This window comes from Euprymna scolopes, chromosome 41 (assembly GCF_053919585.1).
Source record: "Euprymna scolopes isolate OS-2025 chromosome 41, ASM5391958v1, whole genome shotgun sequence".
NCBI classification, from domain to species: Eukaryota; Metazoa; Mollusca; class Cephalopoda; order Sepiida; family Sepiolidae; genus Euprymna; species Euprymna scolopes.
The window spans coordinates 33,589,562-33,608,125 of record NC_136522.1 but is presented as its reverse complement, the minus strand read 5'-3'; the positions used below and the strand labels follow the sequence as shown (position 1 = coordinate 33,608,125).

Below are 18,564 nucleotides of genomic sequence, written 5' to 3'. Positions count from 1 at the left end.
CCTGTGAATGTTAGACCGAAGAGTTGGACTCTTGTGTAGAATGTTATCAGTGTTATATTACAAAACTGAGCGTATGGAAGCAAGAAAGCGACAAACGAAAAGGTTGAGTTCAAACTTTTTATTGAAAGCTAAAACGATCATGAAACAAACTGCTTGGTGTGTCAGGATATTTTGGCGGCGGCGGTGGCAGCGGCAGTAGGAATGCTGGTCAGGCGTTGATATAAACTCGGCGATGATCTGGTGTTATTGTCAAGCTGAGGCGGGATGGCGATGGCAGGGACGTGGCTTATGCGTTCTGGTGTCTGGAATACTGTGCGGTGGCGGGATGACAGGATGAGTAGTCTTAAAAGCTGTTGCCCAGTAGCAAAGGGAGTTGGCGGCGATGGCGGAAAAGGAGTAATCTTACTAACAGCTGTGGCTGATGGAAGGTTGGTGGCGGTGGCTGCTGCTATTGGTGGGACAAACCTTGTTGTCTGATGAGCTAAGATGATCTGATGGCGGCAAAAGTATCACGAGTGAGATGGCAGTGGTGAGAGGAGTGTAGTAATTTTAATAGCTGTTGTCGCTGGTGAGGGATTAACGGCTGCTGACTGGTGATGGAAGGCAGTGCACAGCTTGACACACTGGGCCGATTTGTTCGCTTGTCAAAAAGGCTGTCATTTTTATACTTGTGTTGCGGACGTAGTTGTAGACAAAATTGGCTTTTATCGCTGGTCGTCGTTTTCGCTTTTTATTAGTGTTCTTGTTTGTGTTTTAATGTATTGTAGGGAGTCATCTGTTTGATGTTTGTATACATGTATTATATCAATTCTTAGGTAAGAAAGTTGTGAATGTGTTCTAGTGGGTGTTGGGTGTTGGGCGTTGTACTGTTGCAGTGCTTTATGAGATAATTATTCCTGTTTATCGCTGCCGGAGTTGCATCTACTGTGATGTTTGTGTTTAGCATTTCGATTTTTCTTTTGATGTGCGGCTTCCTCTGGTGGTTTTCTTTGTTGAGGTGAGTTATTCCGTTGATGTGTGTACATAAAAAAATGGGCTTTGATGTTGTTGTGTGATCATTTACATTATATTGACGAACGGAGTTTGTCTTAGTACCACCATTATTATCACCGTCGCTGCTCCTGCTGGTTTCTGGTTTATTCATATAAATATGGAGGGATATGCGATATGACATCAGCCATAGTTGTTAAAGGAAAAGAGCTTTGTAGCAATAAATGTTACTAGCCATTCATGTCCCCTTTAAAGTACACACTGGAGGTCATTTTCTAATGATTACGTACTTGTCTTGGATATGTGTGCATTCATTTTCCCCCCTACTACCAATCAGTATGCAAGCCTTCTAGACCTTTTTCTCACAACTTCTCCTGAGCTATGTTCATGTTCCGTTCTATCACCCTTCTAGCTGAAACCACTGTCAATAATTTTCCCCATTCTTTATCTGTGCCTAAATCAAAATGTAGATTCCATAAACAAAGCTTCTTTCTTATTAGTGCACGCCTGTGGAACTCTCTTCCGTTTGACTGTTTCCCACCTGATTACAACTTGGATGTCTTCAAGTTCAACATAAACAAATTCCTGATAAACTGCCCCCTTAAGTAAGACACTTTATTAAATCTCCATTACTAATGATTACTACGATATTATCCCATTGATTACTGTACACACAATAACCCTTATCCCCGAGTGGCTTCCGGGACTTGATAAGTGGTGACCACCATGTAAGAAAGAAAAAATAAAAGAAAAAGAGTGTAGTGTCATACTCATCTCAGACACAAGGGTCTTTTATGAAAATTAGGAACAATAAAGGCCCAAAAATCGCCCCTGGGATACACCCATATATGCGTCATGTTTTTTAGATGTAAGACCACTGAGAACAAATTCTTTCTTTTGACTGGAAAAGATCTAATTATCTTCAATATTTGTCCATTAATACTGTACGAATTAATTTTGATGTGAATACTTTTGTGTTAGATCTTGTTAAATGCTTTAAATTTATTAAGCGGTACTGTTGAAGTTTTACTTGCATTAAGGGGTATATGTTAGACTGTTCGTAGCAGAACATGCTTGTCTAAATCCATACTGATAGTCAGAAAGTTTAGCATTAACATCGACGAGGTGATCTATCTCTAGATTTATTAGAGATTCAAAGATTTTACTGAAGAGTGGGAGAAAACTGAGGGAAGGAGGCAATGATTTTCTTTGACTAAAATTTTTGTATCACATAAGTAATTTTCCAGTTATCAAGAAAGTAAGATTCAGCAAGACATCTATAAAAACGAAAATGTGTGTGCGTTTGTGTGTGTGCCTTTTTTCATGGGGGGGGGGACTGGTTCTTAGAACTTTTTATGTACTTGCTAGATTATAATATGTCCGAATTACAAAACGAGGTCGTAAATATTTTTTATTTCAGCAACTTTTATTTTACAAAATTCGCGCTGTGATTTCATTTTCTCTATGGCGTGATGGTTAACCTAGAAAACCACATGTTCATGTTCGTTTAACCACCTGCTTTTTTTTTTTACATGGGTGTCACCATTTATCAAGGCCCAGAGGCCACTCGAGGATAAGGGTTAATAGGTATACATTAATCATTGTGATTTTAGCATAGTAAACAGTGGGAATTTTGTAACTTGGATTATTTAGGGGACGATTCAATTAGAACTTGTTCACATTGGACTTTTTCTTTTTTTTTTTTTTCATAGGTATCAACACATTATCAAGGCCAAGAGGCCACTCAAGGATAAGGAAAGAGTGTACAGTAGAAATTGGACAATATAATAATAATCATTAGTAATGAAAATTTGTTAAATTTGATAACTTATATGGAACGGCTCATCAAGAACTTATTTACGTTAGACTTGAAGACAACCATATTGTAGTCAGCCGGAAAGTAGGAAAACGGAAGACAATTCCACAGGCGTGCAGTTCTAATAAAAACGCTTTGTTCATGGAATCTACGTTTAGGTTTAGGCACAGATAAAGAATGGGGGGAATTATTGATAGTGTTTACAGCTAGACGAGTGTTTCTCGTGAAAGTTTGGCGAGGGGGGACCATAGATTGAAGCTCAGTCGAACACTTTCCATGAAAATAACGATACATCAGAGACAAACTCGCAACATCTCTTCTGTGAGATAGAGGTTGCAAGGAAAAGAAAAGGACATCTCCTACGAGGCTACGAAGTCTATTTTGAACTCTATCAAGGCAGGACAAGTCCTTTCTAGCAGCTCCTGCCCAGATGTGGCAACAGTATTCCATCCTTGGACGTACCTGGTTCTTATATAGATAGAGAATTGTATCAGCAGTGAGATATCTACTGGATCGATAGAAAGATCCCACCATTTTTCCAGCGGCCTTGGCAACAGATTTGATGTACGTGTTCTATTTAAGATCAGGAGTAATGGTCAAGCCCAGAAGCTTGTCAAAACTTGAGGCCTCCTGAAGACGAGAGCCATTCATTTCAATTGATGCCAGATGGGGATCAGAATGTTGATGATGTAAAGAGAGAAGCTTGGTTTTAGATGCATTAAAAGTAACCAGCCACTCATTTCCCCATTGTACTACATGCTCAAGATCAGAGGAGAGAGAATTGGAGAGAACTTGGTCGTTTACTGTCTTAGATGTGCTACCATAAATGGTAGTGTCGTCAGCATAAATGTCTACAAATGATGTAAGGATGTGATTTGGAAGATCATTAATGTAGATCAGGAAAAGAGTTGGGCCCAGGATGGACCCCTGAGGGACACCGGCATTAATACTGTGGGCTTCTGATTTTTGCCCATCAACTACTACTCTTATGAACCTATCAGAAAGAAATGATTTAATAATTGAGAAGACATTTCCAGCTATACCATAGCTAGAGATCTTATGAAGTAAGCCTTTATGCCATACCCTATCAAAGGCCTTAGATATGTCAAGAGCAATTGCCCTAGAAAGGTTGCCTCCGTCGAGAGATTTGCTAATCCTATGAGATATAACTGTAAGCACATCTGCTGTAGATCTAGCAGAACGGAAACCATATTGAGTGTCACTAAGAAGGTTAATTTTGTTGAGATGTTTGATTACTTCTGTATTTAACACAGATTCCAGCAACTTACTCATGATGCACAGGAGACTTATTGGCTTGTACTGAGAGGGGGATGAGCGATCACCTGAATTCTTAAATACAGTAACGTTTAATTAAATATTTAAATTTAATATTTAAACGTTTAATTTCATCCTTCCTTAATTCTCTGCCCGCTTAACATCGTGCTAAGTTGTCGGCTGTTCGCCTCAAGGCTTGAGGTTTGGGCCTACCTTCCTACCAATATTTTTTTTCTTTTACACCCGAGCAACACTGGGCACCCCCACTAGTCCATAATATGAAAACAAAAATGTGTGTTCACATTTTTTGTATCTCCGGCAACAGCTTTCGGAGGTGGGGGGGGCGCTTGTGTGGGGGGTCACTGTTTCTTAGAACTTTTTATATACTTTCTAGATTATAATATCTCTGATTTATTTGAGCGATTTTGCATGCTATTTTTGCGGTATTTCCTGGTCTCTGCATGTTTGTTTGGCTTTTCCGTATAAAAAGGGAAACTGAATTCAGAGCAAACAACTCTCCCTGGCACTCGTGCCAGGGACATCCAGAAAGCAATGAGCTTTGATCAATGTGGGGAAAACTCATCATATCAGGCAATTGCTATTCATTTGGACACTCCCTTTTTTATGGTGAGCTGGTTGTCCCCAAGTTCTTGGGGAAACTGGCTTGCAGCCAAAGTTAAGTGTGAGATTTCATTTCCCTATGTCGTGATGTTTGACCTCATTAAATTTGTGTACCTGTTACTTAACTTTTTAATCGTTTAATTTCAACCATTCTCACTTCTCTGCCCTCGTAGCGTTGCGGTAAGTTATCAAGCTATTTGCCTCAAGGCTTTGGGTTTGAGCCTACCTGCCTCCCAAAACTTTTTTTTTCTTTTACACCTCCAAACACCCGGGCAATGCCGGGCACCCCTGCTAGTTTGTTATAAACTTTGGAGAGGACAGCTCATCAATATTTTTTGATAACTGAGATAAGATCAGATCGACATGATAATCAGGTCAAGTATGGCTTCAGTTCATAATGGAAAATGGAGAGAGAGGGGAGTTCCATAGTGGGCAAGTAGTACAGTCTTATCAATAAACCATGCGAACGATATCATCGTGGTTGGATAGCGAAGGAATTGTTGATTTTTCACTATTCACTACACGATTATAGATTTTCCAGAAATTGCAAATTTTTGCAACTCAGTGTTTTTTGGTCATCTCGGTTTACCTACTCTTCACTGTGGCTACAATTTCTTGATGTTACTAATTTTTGTTTATTTGTAGTGGGCTTATGGCGATTAAATTGGTGGAATGCTTTTTGCCTCCGAGTAATAGCAGCTGCACAGTTCACGGAGAACCATTGAGAAGAGTGGGGCTTGCTATAGAATTTTTGCATGGAGACAAGTGCTTCAATGTCTGCTTTGACCCATTTGATTGCCTCATTTTTTGTATTGATCAGCAGGGATAGCAGTTTCATTCCATGGGTATCTTTGGTATGCTCTCTGAATGTATTCCCAATCAACTCGTTTGAAGAATCTTGTCATTGTGAATAGCAACTGATCGATTCAGATTAAGACTTTAAAGTGATATCAAACATTGTCACAAGGTGATCAGCATACCTGAGTGGGCTAGGCATCCATCATATAAACTTCAGGCAGTATGGTTCAGGAAGTGAAGAAGATCACATGACCTTGGGGTCAGGGCAGGAACGTAACAGTCTGTGAAAGGGAGTGTAATCTAACTCTATTGTTGTGCATTCTTGTTTCTCTACTTTCTGTTAAATATTTTTATTGTTTTTGTTTACCACAAATGAGAAATGAGCCATTAGTAAGATTTTTTCACACACACCAATATGGATGCCAGCTTAAGTTATGTTTGCCTAAATGAAAAAGTCAAAGTTATTTGTATAAAATGCTTTGTTCGTTTTCTTTAAAAAATGTTCAGTTCTTAGTGACGGTAGTTTTGTCTACAAGCCTAGATAATTAATCAGTAAGTCATCCATACAATGATCCAGTATCAACCATTTGGACGGTAACATGGGACGGCTTCTGAGGATCTTTAACAATAATGGCTCATTAGAAACAATGGTCAAACTAGTAGTGTGACTCTTGTACCGTGGAGTTGGTGGAACCATGCTAGGATGATAAGATTTCTTCAGGGATACCCCCACATACACAGCAAGATACACTCAACGGCCTCTATCACATCGGTAGAAGTTATGTTGATTGTTATATGCACGAGAATAAAAGTCATACCAGTTCTGTTGTGCCACCATGTGCTTCTCTTGCTCAATAACAATTGCCAACGCGGCGTTCATGGTCTTTTCTTTCATTTTCTCTTCTGTCCAGGCCGTTATTTCTCACATTGACGACTGCCGAGGAAGCAAGCACTTGTTCACAAATACAAAAAATAAACTATGCAAGAGAAAACATTCTGTGAGTGTCAGTTAGGTTCTGGGTGCATGTGTGATAATGTCGCAGGAAACATCGATATCTTAGTCATCTGCCGAAGCCATATAAGGCAGTTCACATCAGCTCATGTTGATATACTCGGAGCCACACTCTGTGTTCAACTGTCTCCACAACTGTTGCAAACTCAAGACTGTCTGTAAACTGTTGCAAAATTCATTACCATTCATAAAACTGTCCATAAACTATCTTTTTTTTATATAATTTTTACTTTCTAACATTGGGAGGGGGGGGGTGATTCGATGGTATCACACAGTCCATGTCATTGGGGCTTCCTTGTAGTTATTGACCATGGGAGGGGGCAGATTTTGCCTAGCATGGTAAAGTATGCCATATCGTCATTGATGTTGTTGACAGGAAAGAGTTGACAAAACAGGTTACTTTAGTAGTTGGAAGTAAAGGTTATAAGTTGGCACGAAGATGCCAGTCATGAGTCTCAATGTCAATGTAGACATCTTGGATTGAAGAATATGTTTTTTTCTAACAACTGCATAAAAGGTTATAGAGTTTACTGTTTCTTAGCACAGGTGTATTTGGTTGGTCAATGTTTATGTGGGTCATTAAGTTGCACATGCATACCTTATTCGAATTTCCTTTATCTAATTATATTATTTAGAAAACAAGTGAATACTGACAAAACACAGAAAAGAATAGTTGAGAGAGGATCCGTTTGTTTCGTATAGCCATGTGCATTCCTCCTGACAATTATTGACCACAATGTTTGCTGTGGTTTTCTATCCATCCTCATCTCTTTTCTTCTTCTTGCTCTCAACTGTGTCATCTTGAGAAGGTAAGCACTGGTTTACAAATATGAAAATAGAACAACAAAAGAAAATACAACTCTCTACCAGTTGTGCTCGGAATGTGGGTCTGTTGATACCTGTCGAGACATCTTTGTCAGTTGGTTGATTAGTTCATCTCATCATCTACAAAGGTTCACTCCAAGGGACTGCTAAACTGCCAACCATTTTCAACAGTCTCCAATCAAAATCTGACTGTAAACAAACTCAAAACTTGTAAATATATTCACAACAGGATCAGAAATCCTACATCCGGTCTTTTGTCTCTGTCACTGCCACACCTAATTAATAGAAACTGACTATTTCTGTGTTTGCTTAATCAGCCACTTCTAGTTGACCACTCATACTAATGTCGTCCGTGCACCCCCCCCCCCCCACCGGCATCATTTTTTTTTTATTGATCTCACTTTCTATACTTTTGTTCTGCTCTGGCTCTGGACGGAAAAGGGAGATGTCCATAATATCACAGTGTTAATTGCTTTCCATCTTGACATTATTGTTTTAACATTTTTTTTTTTTGTCTCATCCATAGAAAGTCCCAACAGAATCGCAATGTCAAGTTTACTAATGGTCAATCAACATGGTCGTATGCTAATGCTTCATTTGCTGATGACGCAGTAAGTTCAATGTTATTCATTTTTTGAACCATACCTAAAATGTCTGTCATTCAACTTTTTGAAAAAAAAATGTACCTTTTATTATAGACTCATTGCCTCTTGACATGGATAATCAAAGTACAAAGTAACCTATCCCTTAAATGCTACCCATGGAATCATTAATACTATTCACAAGATTATTTGCGATACAATAATATTTGCTAAAAATAATCTGGTGAGATTATTTGTGATTAAATAATATTTGCTAAAAATAATCTGGTGAGATTATTTGTGATTAAATATTTGCTAAAAATAATCTGGTGAGATTATTTTTGATTCAATATTTGCTAAAAATAATCTGGTGAGATTATTTTTGATTCAATATTTGCTAAAAATAATCTGGTGAGATTATTTTTGATTCAATATTTGCTAAAAATAATCTGGTGAGATTATTTTTGATTCAATATTTGCTACAAATAATTTTGTGGAATTATCTCAAGGATCATTATCTTTCTGTCTATTAACATTCTGTTACAATATTTGTGCTTTTCACCTGTACCTAACATACACAATATTATATTTTTATCTAAATTTTATTAGTTATTGAAATAATAAAATAATAAGAACTGAAAATTTTTTTTATTTTCTTCTATAATTTAAAAATGTGCAATCTCCAAATATTTAAACTAAAATTACAATCTCCAAATATTTAAACTAAAATTACAATCTCCAAATATTTAAACTAAAATTACATTGATGAACCCCAAAGTACAGCTAATATATATCAAACATATAATAATTCTTAGCTCTTCCGCAGTATTACTGTGACTAGATGTGGCAAATGTTTCACATTGAGATTTTAAACACGAATGCCAGATTGCTTCTAACTGATACCAGCCTTATGATGAATCATAGCCATATTTAATTGATAAGAGAAAGATAAGATTTGAAGATAATTGGTTTTATCATCCATTGAATTTGTTTGTTGGGGGGAATAATGAATTTATGGCGGTGGCCTATATTACTATATGGACTCTAATTGTGGCTTAGTATTATTTAATAATTTGTTAGTTACAAATGCTGTATGTTTGTCCATTTTAAGTGACGTATTCATATTTAGAGGTGACAGTGTATAGGATCATGTATTGATCAACGAGTGAATTAAATTCTGATGTGGTCAACTGTTTTAATTTACTGGGTGCGTGTGTATTGATAACTTCATAATCCACAACTCCAATCTATTCTCCTACTGATTAATTCTCTTACTGCTTGTGCTAAAAAGGGAAAGATGATGTTCTATGAATCCAAAGGCATATCTGATGCAAACTCCAAGAATGAAGAAATTTACATTGGAATGACTCAAGGAACTTTCAAACAAAGATTCTATGCCTCCTACTTCAAGTGTTATTTGTACACTTTAAAATATTTATGAAAAAGAGGCATTATCTACCTAGCAACCACAATATGGAAGCTACAAATAGTCCAGTACTCCCTATACAATTAAATGAAGAATCATCGATAAATACTTTATATCCCTACTTTCAGGAACTATGCACTATGCATTGCAGACAAATTCAAGATCCTACAGGTGATTAATAATCTTTCCATATACTGTATGAACATCAAAACTGAAATCTTCAAACTATGCCCTCACAAAAAAAAAAATTTCGACTAGCCAAATGGACTGACACATAACTCACCAAAAGTCCTCACCTATTAGTTTATAAGTCTAAAAAAACACTGCATCATATGAAAAATGCAAGACCTATCCATTTGTTCTGAGATCTTTCTTATTATGCTTCCCTTATTACAAAAGTTACTAGTGGCTTTGTGTCCTGGTGTTGCCTGAGCAAGTAGATTAACTAAAGAAATTCCATGCCTAACACTCAACGATTCAGTGTGATCGTGTCATGTGGTGCCGTTTGTGTATACTGATCTATAGTGTTAACTTAAACAGGATAAAATTGATTACTTTGTGACATTGTAACAAAGCATGGACATGCATATGGCAGCAGCCAACCTATGCAAATGACACAGTCATGTGTGAGGTGATGTCGCAGCAAGGAAGAAGGAAAGAAAAAGATTATAAAAAAGAAAAATGTGACTGAGAAGGTGAGAAATAAACGTGTTACACATGTGGCCGAGAGCAACAAGGAAAGACATGTTCTAAATATGGCCAGACAGAGACAGAGTACCACATGTTCGACATGGTAAACTCTTGTTAAGCATATAGGAATACGATAAAACTTTTGAACAAGAGACAAAGTGTTATTCTAGATGGACCTATAAATAAATGTCAGTTGTTTCAAGTGTACAAGAGAGTAAGTTGAATTCTTTCATTGTTTTTGTTTGCTTGTGGCTGTCTGCATATGAGGTGTGTGTCCCAAGAGTTGGCATGTTACAACTATGTTACAATATTTTTCTCATTGAATAAAAACATTCTTGTATCTACAACTTTAAAATGAAAATTATTAGAAGAATAACAGGTAGAAATTCAAGTTTATGGACCATCCTGCAATTACAATGTTATTACTTAGAAACCCATTGTTATCATGTTAACTATTCTGTACTTTCATCTAACAATTTAATAAATGGATGATATCGTAAAAATTGAATGTAACTTGAAAATTCTATCCAGAAACTAGGACAGTTCATAAACTGCAGAAGTACTAAAATATGGAATATCTTTGTCGTTTATGGTTGGTGCTGAAATTTAGAATTACATTCTTAACATGTTAACTATTCTTTGCTATCATGTACAAATGTCATAAACAAAAGATATTGTAAAAAGTGCATTTAACTTGAAAATCAAATGCAGAAAATACCATGATCCATACACTTCAGAAGTAAAGACGCCACCCCCTATTGTATCTGCGTAATCATATCTGGTAGTTCTGCAGTTTACACATCGTGCAAAAGGACATATTTTTAATATGTTAACTATTCTGTACTTTGAACTGACAATGTAATAAATAAAAGATTCCATAAAAGTTGGATCTAACTTTAAAAGTCTTAAGAAAATGACATTGTTCGTAAACTGCAAAAATATCAAAATTAAATTAATATTACATATGAGATACAAAGAACATTTTCAAGTAAACATGTGGCAGTGAAAATAATGTTTAGTAGGAAGAGATGGGAAAGGAGGACATGTTTTAAAATGATGCAGTTTTGTAAATATTTTTTCAACCTTTCAAAAATCATAAATTACTTTAAATAATTTGTACATTTAATAAAATTTTTAGCCTTAGTTATGGAGTTATGCAATAAACGAAATCCAATTCTAATAGCATAAATTATTTAAATTAGATAAGATTTATAATTTTCTTTTTTTCAGGAGTGTGATACTAATAGGTATTGTTTTTATGTTAAATCCTTCAAATACTTAGTCACCACTCAATAACATGGAGGTAATGTGTGAGTTGTTGGTTTTTATGATGTGATACTCACCAACATTTGTTCTGTGCAAAAATATGCAGAAATCCTTTTTGATTTGGGCAAACCTTTTAAAAAATCGTTCAACATATTAACCTTATACAATTTATATATTTAATAAAATTTATGAGGTTTAGTAGCAGGATTGAGGAATAAATAATCGAAATCCTATTTTAGTGACATAAATTATTTAAATTGGATTGCATTTTTGTTTCATAAGTGTTATGCTAGTAGGAATTATTTTATCAATAATATTCCTTCATTCCATGATAACAAATTGTTAAAATAAAAAATTTGAGTGAGCATCCATTTTATAAATGGAGGATTGAACATAGTTTATATGTGAAGAATGAGAGTATTTTTTATAATTTTTGTAAGAACAGAACCATTGCAGTTTAAGAATTTATGTTTACTGCAATAAAATCCTTAATGGAGTAACAGGAAATGTCACGTTTTTTAGTGTTCAGTAATTATATTCTAGTATTCCATTAATAGGATTATAGTCATCCAATCAAAGCAGCATAAAAAATAAGATAACAAGGTGGAGAGAGCTGTCAGTATTTATGTATGGAAGTTATCTTGGGTGAAAGATAATATGATGGAATAAGAAAATTAAATACTGATGTGTTTGATGTGAGAGTGATAGTAAATTGATTAAGTAAAAGTTATGCCAACTTCCTCTAAATATAATTGTTTTGTAAGAGTCAAGTCAAGTAGGTCAAGTAGGTCACGATTAATGTAAGAAATTCTGAAACTGAATGAAACCGAGTCATAATTTTCAAAAACGGCATCAGGAAATAGCAGGAAGTGGTGATTGAACATAGAAAGGAAAAATCAAGATCATGTTATCATACCCCCACCCTTTCTCTCCAGATATACACATTATATCCATGTCTTCCCTACCAACCTAAATATAACTTACACTCATACCAAACATGCCTACCAATCACAAATAACATAAGTTAATATATACTTCATAATATTCTAACTTTGCTTGATTAATCAAGTTTTATTTGTTATTGTCAATATAACAAATAACTTACAATATTACAACTTACTTAGTTCTGGCCAGGCAACTGCTAATATGATCATATACCAAACAATCTTACTAGTTAGAAACCTAGAAATATAATTATTGAATAACCTTAAAAAGAAAACAGCGATATGGAGGTAATGTGTGAGTTGTTTGTTTTCTGATATGATACTCAGCAACATTTGTTCTGTGCAAAAATATGGAGAAATCCTTTTTGATTTGGACAATTATCAAAGATATTTTTTAACGTTTTAAAAATCGTTCAACATAATAACCTCATACAATTCGTACATTTAATAAAAGATATATATGACCAAGATTTACATACAGTTCCTTTGATAGACTCATAGATGTAATTAGATGTAAACAGAATAAAAATACAACAACCCCACATGATCCCATACCGGAATAAAAATATTATTGATATATCAAGCCTATAATGGCTGATCCACTTGATTTGATACTCCTTAGGACAGCAGTTTTTATTATTTTTATTTTTATAATTATTATTATTATTATTATTATTATTATTCTAAGAAAATCGTCATATATTAAAAATTGAAAATTTTTAAAGTAATCCAGCAATTTCATAAATGCAGATTAAACATTATCTTAACAATTATTTTTAATTTTATAACAGTTTGGTTCAATTAATAATTTGATAAACAAAAGTTTATTATACAAAACAAAAAAAAATAATAATTCTTATTCAATTAAAAAAGAAAAATTGAAAGTTGAATATTATGCAAAAAATAAATAAATAAATAAACAGTTCAAGTTGGAATATAAAATTTTTAAAAAATGTAAAATACGTCTCAATAATATTCAAGAAAAAGGTGTTGGAATAATTCCCGTATACACTCAAAAATCAAACAAAGCCCTTAAATTTGATAGTTCAGACATTCAATCCTGCAAAATTCTTGTCTATGTAAGTACACACAACCGATTGCTATGGCAACCATCCTAACCTATTGAATTGTTATTAAACCACACAAGACAGCTGACTGGAAGAGTGAGAAAACCACATTAACAATTATCTTTCAGATGCGAGCAAGACCTTTTTTCTCTTCAGCATTAAAGTTTAGGATCATTTAAATTTTACTGGCTTATTGTAAATTAAACTTATTTTTATACAGATTGTGGTTGTCATTTTTTAGTATAAGTACATCCCTCTACAATGTCATAATTAAATCTAATTTTAAAATTATATTTAGTCAGATTTTTTCCCTATTTTATTGATGGAATTTCTTGAGAGACAACGTTTACACACAAGTTTGTATAAAGAAAGATACTTTCTTTTCCAATCACATTAATCAATTTAGATATTTAATTAGAGTTGATATTTCAGTTTTTTTCATATTAAAAGAAAATTGGCAAAATTTTCAACCTTTCATTAATATGTGCTACTACTGCCACTCATTACATGAAGGTGATTTATTAAAATGCACTTGTTTTGCTTCACCAGTTGCTAAAGTTATGGATGCACATTATAGTAAAAAAAAATTATTTTTTTGCTAACATTAACATTTTTTGGATAATATTTTTTCTTTTCTTTTTGAAGGTAAAATCAAGTACCCAGTAAAAATGATGGAATCCTGGATTAAAAATCAAATCAACTTATTTTCCTGTCAAATACACAGTTTTGGACTTCCATGTATTTATGACTTCTATCCAAGATTAAATGTTTGCTGCGAAAGCCTAGTGGTCATGAAGGGGGACAAAATTATTTCTAAATTAACCATGTGCATTCTTCCATAGATTAATGGATTGAGACTTTAGGGAAAAACCGGATAAATAAAATAAGACGTGAGAATGGCATAAATGCTTTTTAAGTTTGTTTTTCATTCAGATTATCTAACATATAAAGTTATCTGGTTGGATTTTTCAAAGTCAGGCTCATATGGCAATAAAGCTGACGAATTAAATTTTGCTTGATTAATCAAATTTTATTTGTTATTGTCAATATAATAGATTTATATATTACAACTTATTTAATTCAGGCCAGATAGTTACTAATATGAAACATTTTTAAATAATCACCTTAATACAAAAATCAGCAATGGAGAATAATACTTTCAATTTTAGAATAGAATGTTTACAACTAAAATTTGATTTCTTTTTCTGTATAAGTTAGAAAAGGTGCAAATAAAATAAAAATTAAAAACTAAAATGATATCACAAGCAACGTCTGACAGATATAATTAATAAATAAACTTGAACATTAAACACAATTACAATTTCCTTTTCAATTATTTAACTTCTGTTCTCATCTTGGTTGTTATATAAATATTTGTTAACATTCAGTTCTAAGTGATAGTTTTCTCGAGATTGAAGGTTCAATCCTTAGAAGAAAATTCTGTACAAATTCCCACCTTTGATTAGAAGGGTCAAAGTTCAAAACCATGCACCTGAAGAAAGTCGGAATTTATATTGGTCAAAATATTGCAAATATAACAGCCAGGATGAGAATAGTAGTCCGAACAATCCAAGTTACCAATCCTCATCTAAAAAAATGCTGAAACAATTTCAACAAATCTTATAATAAAAAAATTCAACTAAAAAAATTTACACAGAAATTTTATTAATTTTTTCATGTTTTCTACCTTTTTTTTTATTTTAGACTAAAATTCTGTTGACAATTTTGGTGTCACTTACATTTATTAAGAAGATAAAAAAAAAAAAAAATTCACTACGCACCATTTCCAAATTGTTTGGCATAAAACCATTAAGTTTTTTTACAAAAACTATGTATAATATAGTAAAAATTCTTTTTGCCATGGTTGTTACCGATGCAAACTGTAAATGATATTTGGTTGTTCTACGCTGAGTGATGCATTATGTTCATGAAAGATTGTTTTTTCTTTTGTTGTTGCAAATTCCTAATTTAGCAAAAGTGCTAAAAAAATTCCTTCATGACTGTAATGTATCACTCACCATAGAACGGCTATCTCAGAAATATTTAATTTACTTTTTGTACAACAAAATGCCTTTATGTTGCTGCTATCATATAAATGCATCCATATTGGATGGTGTCTTTGTACAGATATTTCAATGTGGTTTTGCACCTTCTAAACGTGATCTTCCAGGAATTATAAAATGCTGATTTTTTTATTCTTTGAATTAGTTATTTAGGCTTCAAAATAAATTGATATGTTAGTACTTCCTTTCTTTCATGGCCACAACAACCTGCACAGTAAACACGTCACTTAGTTTAATCAATGTATTAGAACCGTTTTAATAAAATAAAATTGTAGTTCCCTTCTTCTTGTTTGTTGGTTCAAAAATTTCAAGGATTTTCTTGATAACAATCCCCCTTCACCGAGCATAACCATATGTACAGGATGGTAGTACATGGACGCTATTATTATTATTTATTATAATTTTTATTATGATTATTATGATTTTTATTATTATTATTATTATTTTTATTATGATTATTATTATTTTTATTATTATTATTTTTATTATGATTATTATTATTTTTATTATTATTATTATTATTATGATTTTTATTATTATTATTATTTTTATTATGATTATTATTATTTTTATTATGATTTCTATTATTATTATTATTATGAATGAATGAAGATTACGGAAAAATCATGCTGACACACAGTGATAGATCACTAAAGTTAAGCATCGTTAAGTCTGGTTAACATTAAAATGAATACTAGGTGGTGTATGTGATTTCTGCTTATTTCAACATTGTTTCCCATCATCTTGAACATCACCTTGCCATTAGAATCAAACAGTGCCAACTCAAGAGAGGAATAGTTAGAGATTAAGCAACCCTTGCTTCACAATTAAGTGTGTGTCATCCATTATCCGTCCAGGATGATCAGACGGTCCTTGTTGTTCCAACGGCTGAGCCTCCAATGAACATTATCAGAAGATGATATTGATTATTTTTTATCTCTAGTGATTTTGATAACCATTCGGCTAACAGTGGAAAGTGGAATCCTGAGGTTTGCAGCAATTTGACATTGATTAAATCTTGGCCCTGCCATACTTAAATGGTGATGCATGACAGATACATTGATATCTAAAGACAAGAATAAAATGTCAAATAGTGTAAAATATGGATGTTTCAAATTTTTACTGCTGCTTTGTTGGTCATTAACTAAAGAAACAGAAAAAAGAAGACCAATATGTTGCATTGGAATTTCCTTTTTTCTTTTTTTTAAACTAGAGTAAAAGCATCACCGCTTATCAAGGCTCAAAGGTCACTTGAGGATAAGGGTTAATAAGTGTCCTGATGGTGAGACAATATTATCACAATCAGTAAAAGGTGGAACTTAGGTAGGATTTAATTATTTAAAAGAACAACAAGAACTTATTTACATTAGACTTGATATGACCATATCAGTTAAGAAGCAGCTATATGGTACAGACAGTTCTAAGAAAGAAACTTTGCTCATGGAATTTTTGTTTAGTTTTAAACACAGAATATTGACAGCAGTTGTTGTAGATAGACGAGTATTTGTTCTCAAAAATGAAAGAAAAAAATGTCTTCACTGGCACAGGCATGGCATGTACAAAAGAAAAAAAAAAAAAAGGCATGTTATACAATAGAATTACAAACAATAGAATGTTATACAATAGAATTACAAACAATAGATAACAAAACTCCAAAGGGAAGATCTATATGTATCCTCAATGTAAGGATCTTAAGTGAATCTACTGAAGACTGTCCTTTTGTCAATCAATTTTAAATTAAGACAAGCCACACGTGCGTGGTCCCTCTCTGGTGCTGGGTGAGAAGTGTGAAAGGCCAACGTTAAAAGTTATGGGATAAAAAGTGTCATTTTTTGCAATTTTGGGGCATTTGTGACCCCTTTCGAGCTCCTGGGAATGCCAAATCCCAGTGAAAATGGACAAACGGTGCAGTTTCACGCCTTAAGACATGTATATTTGAATTCAGCACCATGGAAAACCACTATATAGACATACATATCAAGATTTTAAGTAATATGAAAAAAGAGCTCCAAAGAGGCATGTTTTTTAGCCCTAAAAGTCCCAGAGGGATGTGAACCAGAATTTTGCCAGGGTCATCCATACTGAATTTATATTAAGAACAATAGCCTCCACATTTTGGCCAAGTTTCAGTAAAATCTAATGGATGGATCAAAAGCTATGGGGCAAAAAGTGTCATTTTTGGCCATTTTAGGGCATTTTTTTTACTTCTTTTGAGCCCCTGAGGATGCAACAGGAATTTTCACAAAAAAAATTTTGCTTTTACTGTGCACATCTATTTAATGAAATACAATTTGTAGCAAAATTTCAAGAAAAACTAATGGACGGTTATTTGGCAATCATCTGGACTAACGGATGCACAGATGGATGCCACTGAAAACATAGGTCCCTCTCCAATAAATTGGGAGACCAAAAATTAAGTCAAAAATAATAATTCATTTTAGCTTTTATTTTATAAAGAGTTAATTTTGGTCTCTCCCCATGTGAATGAATCTCTCTCTAATAAAGCCTTTAAAATTACCAACACATCTCCTTGTGCATGAACTTTATTCGTCCGGAGTTAAAAGATAAACTGGATGATCAATGGCCATACACATGTGAAAAATGATGCTAAAAAGATTGAATCATTTCTTGCTCATTCACCGCCGATAACCTACAAGTACAGTAAGTACGCATTTGTTGTTCTCATGTGTGCCAAATAGTTTAAACTCATTTAATTGAAAAGGTTACATATATTAAACTACTTGTGTTACAGGGGAGGGGGATTTTTTTGATCACTGCAGACTGCCCATCATTTTCTCCATTAATAGAAACCGCTGTTTGTCCGACACATAAGTAGTTGGTTGATTGTAAATGTAGTCATAGTGGTGATGTGGGCGTTGGAGGTTTGTGTCTTCTTTTCTCCTTTTGTTGGATATCTAGACAGTGTGTACAGAGAAATCATTTTAATAAAAGCCTACACCTAGAGACAAATGCAAGAAACAACAAAATAATTATCAAATATACTAAAAGGACATTTGCATAAAAAAATTATGAACCTGACATAGGCACTTACGTAAATAAGCAACAAACTTGATAAATTATCAAAAAGAAAATAAGTTAAAAGTACAATGTTTAAAAGGTCATTTTCAGCAAAAGGTTATACAGGTGTAATCAACATCAGGTCAATCAAGTGAAATAACAAATGTCCAAA

General features: G+C 33.6%; 1 protein-coding gene across 1 annotated transcript in view; it reads left to right on the top strand.

Moving 5' to 3' along the window:
- Positions 1-14,626, top strand: part of LOC145266465 (uncharacterized) — a 169,276-nt gene extending 154,650 nt beyond the window's left edge. Inside the window, exons 3-4 of the mRNA XM_080122148.1 lie at positions 7,864-7,948; positions 13,957-14,626. Of these exons, the coding sequence (XP_079978274.1) occupies positions 7,864-7,948; positions 13,957-13,977 (106 nt within the window). The 3' untranslated portion in view covers positions 13,978-14,626. The remainder of the gene's footprint in view (positions 1-7,863; positions 7,949-13,956) is intronic.
- The last annotated feature ends 3,938 nt before the right edge of the window (positions 14,627-18,564 follow it).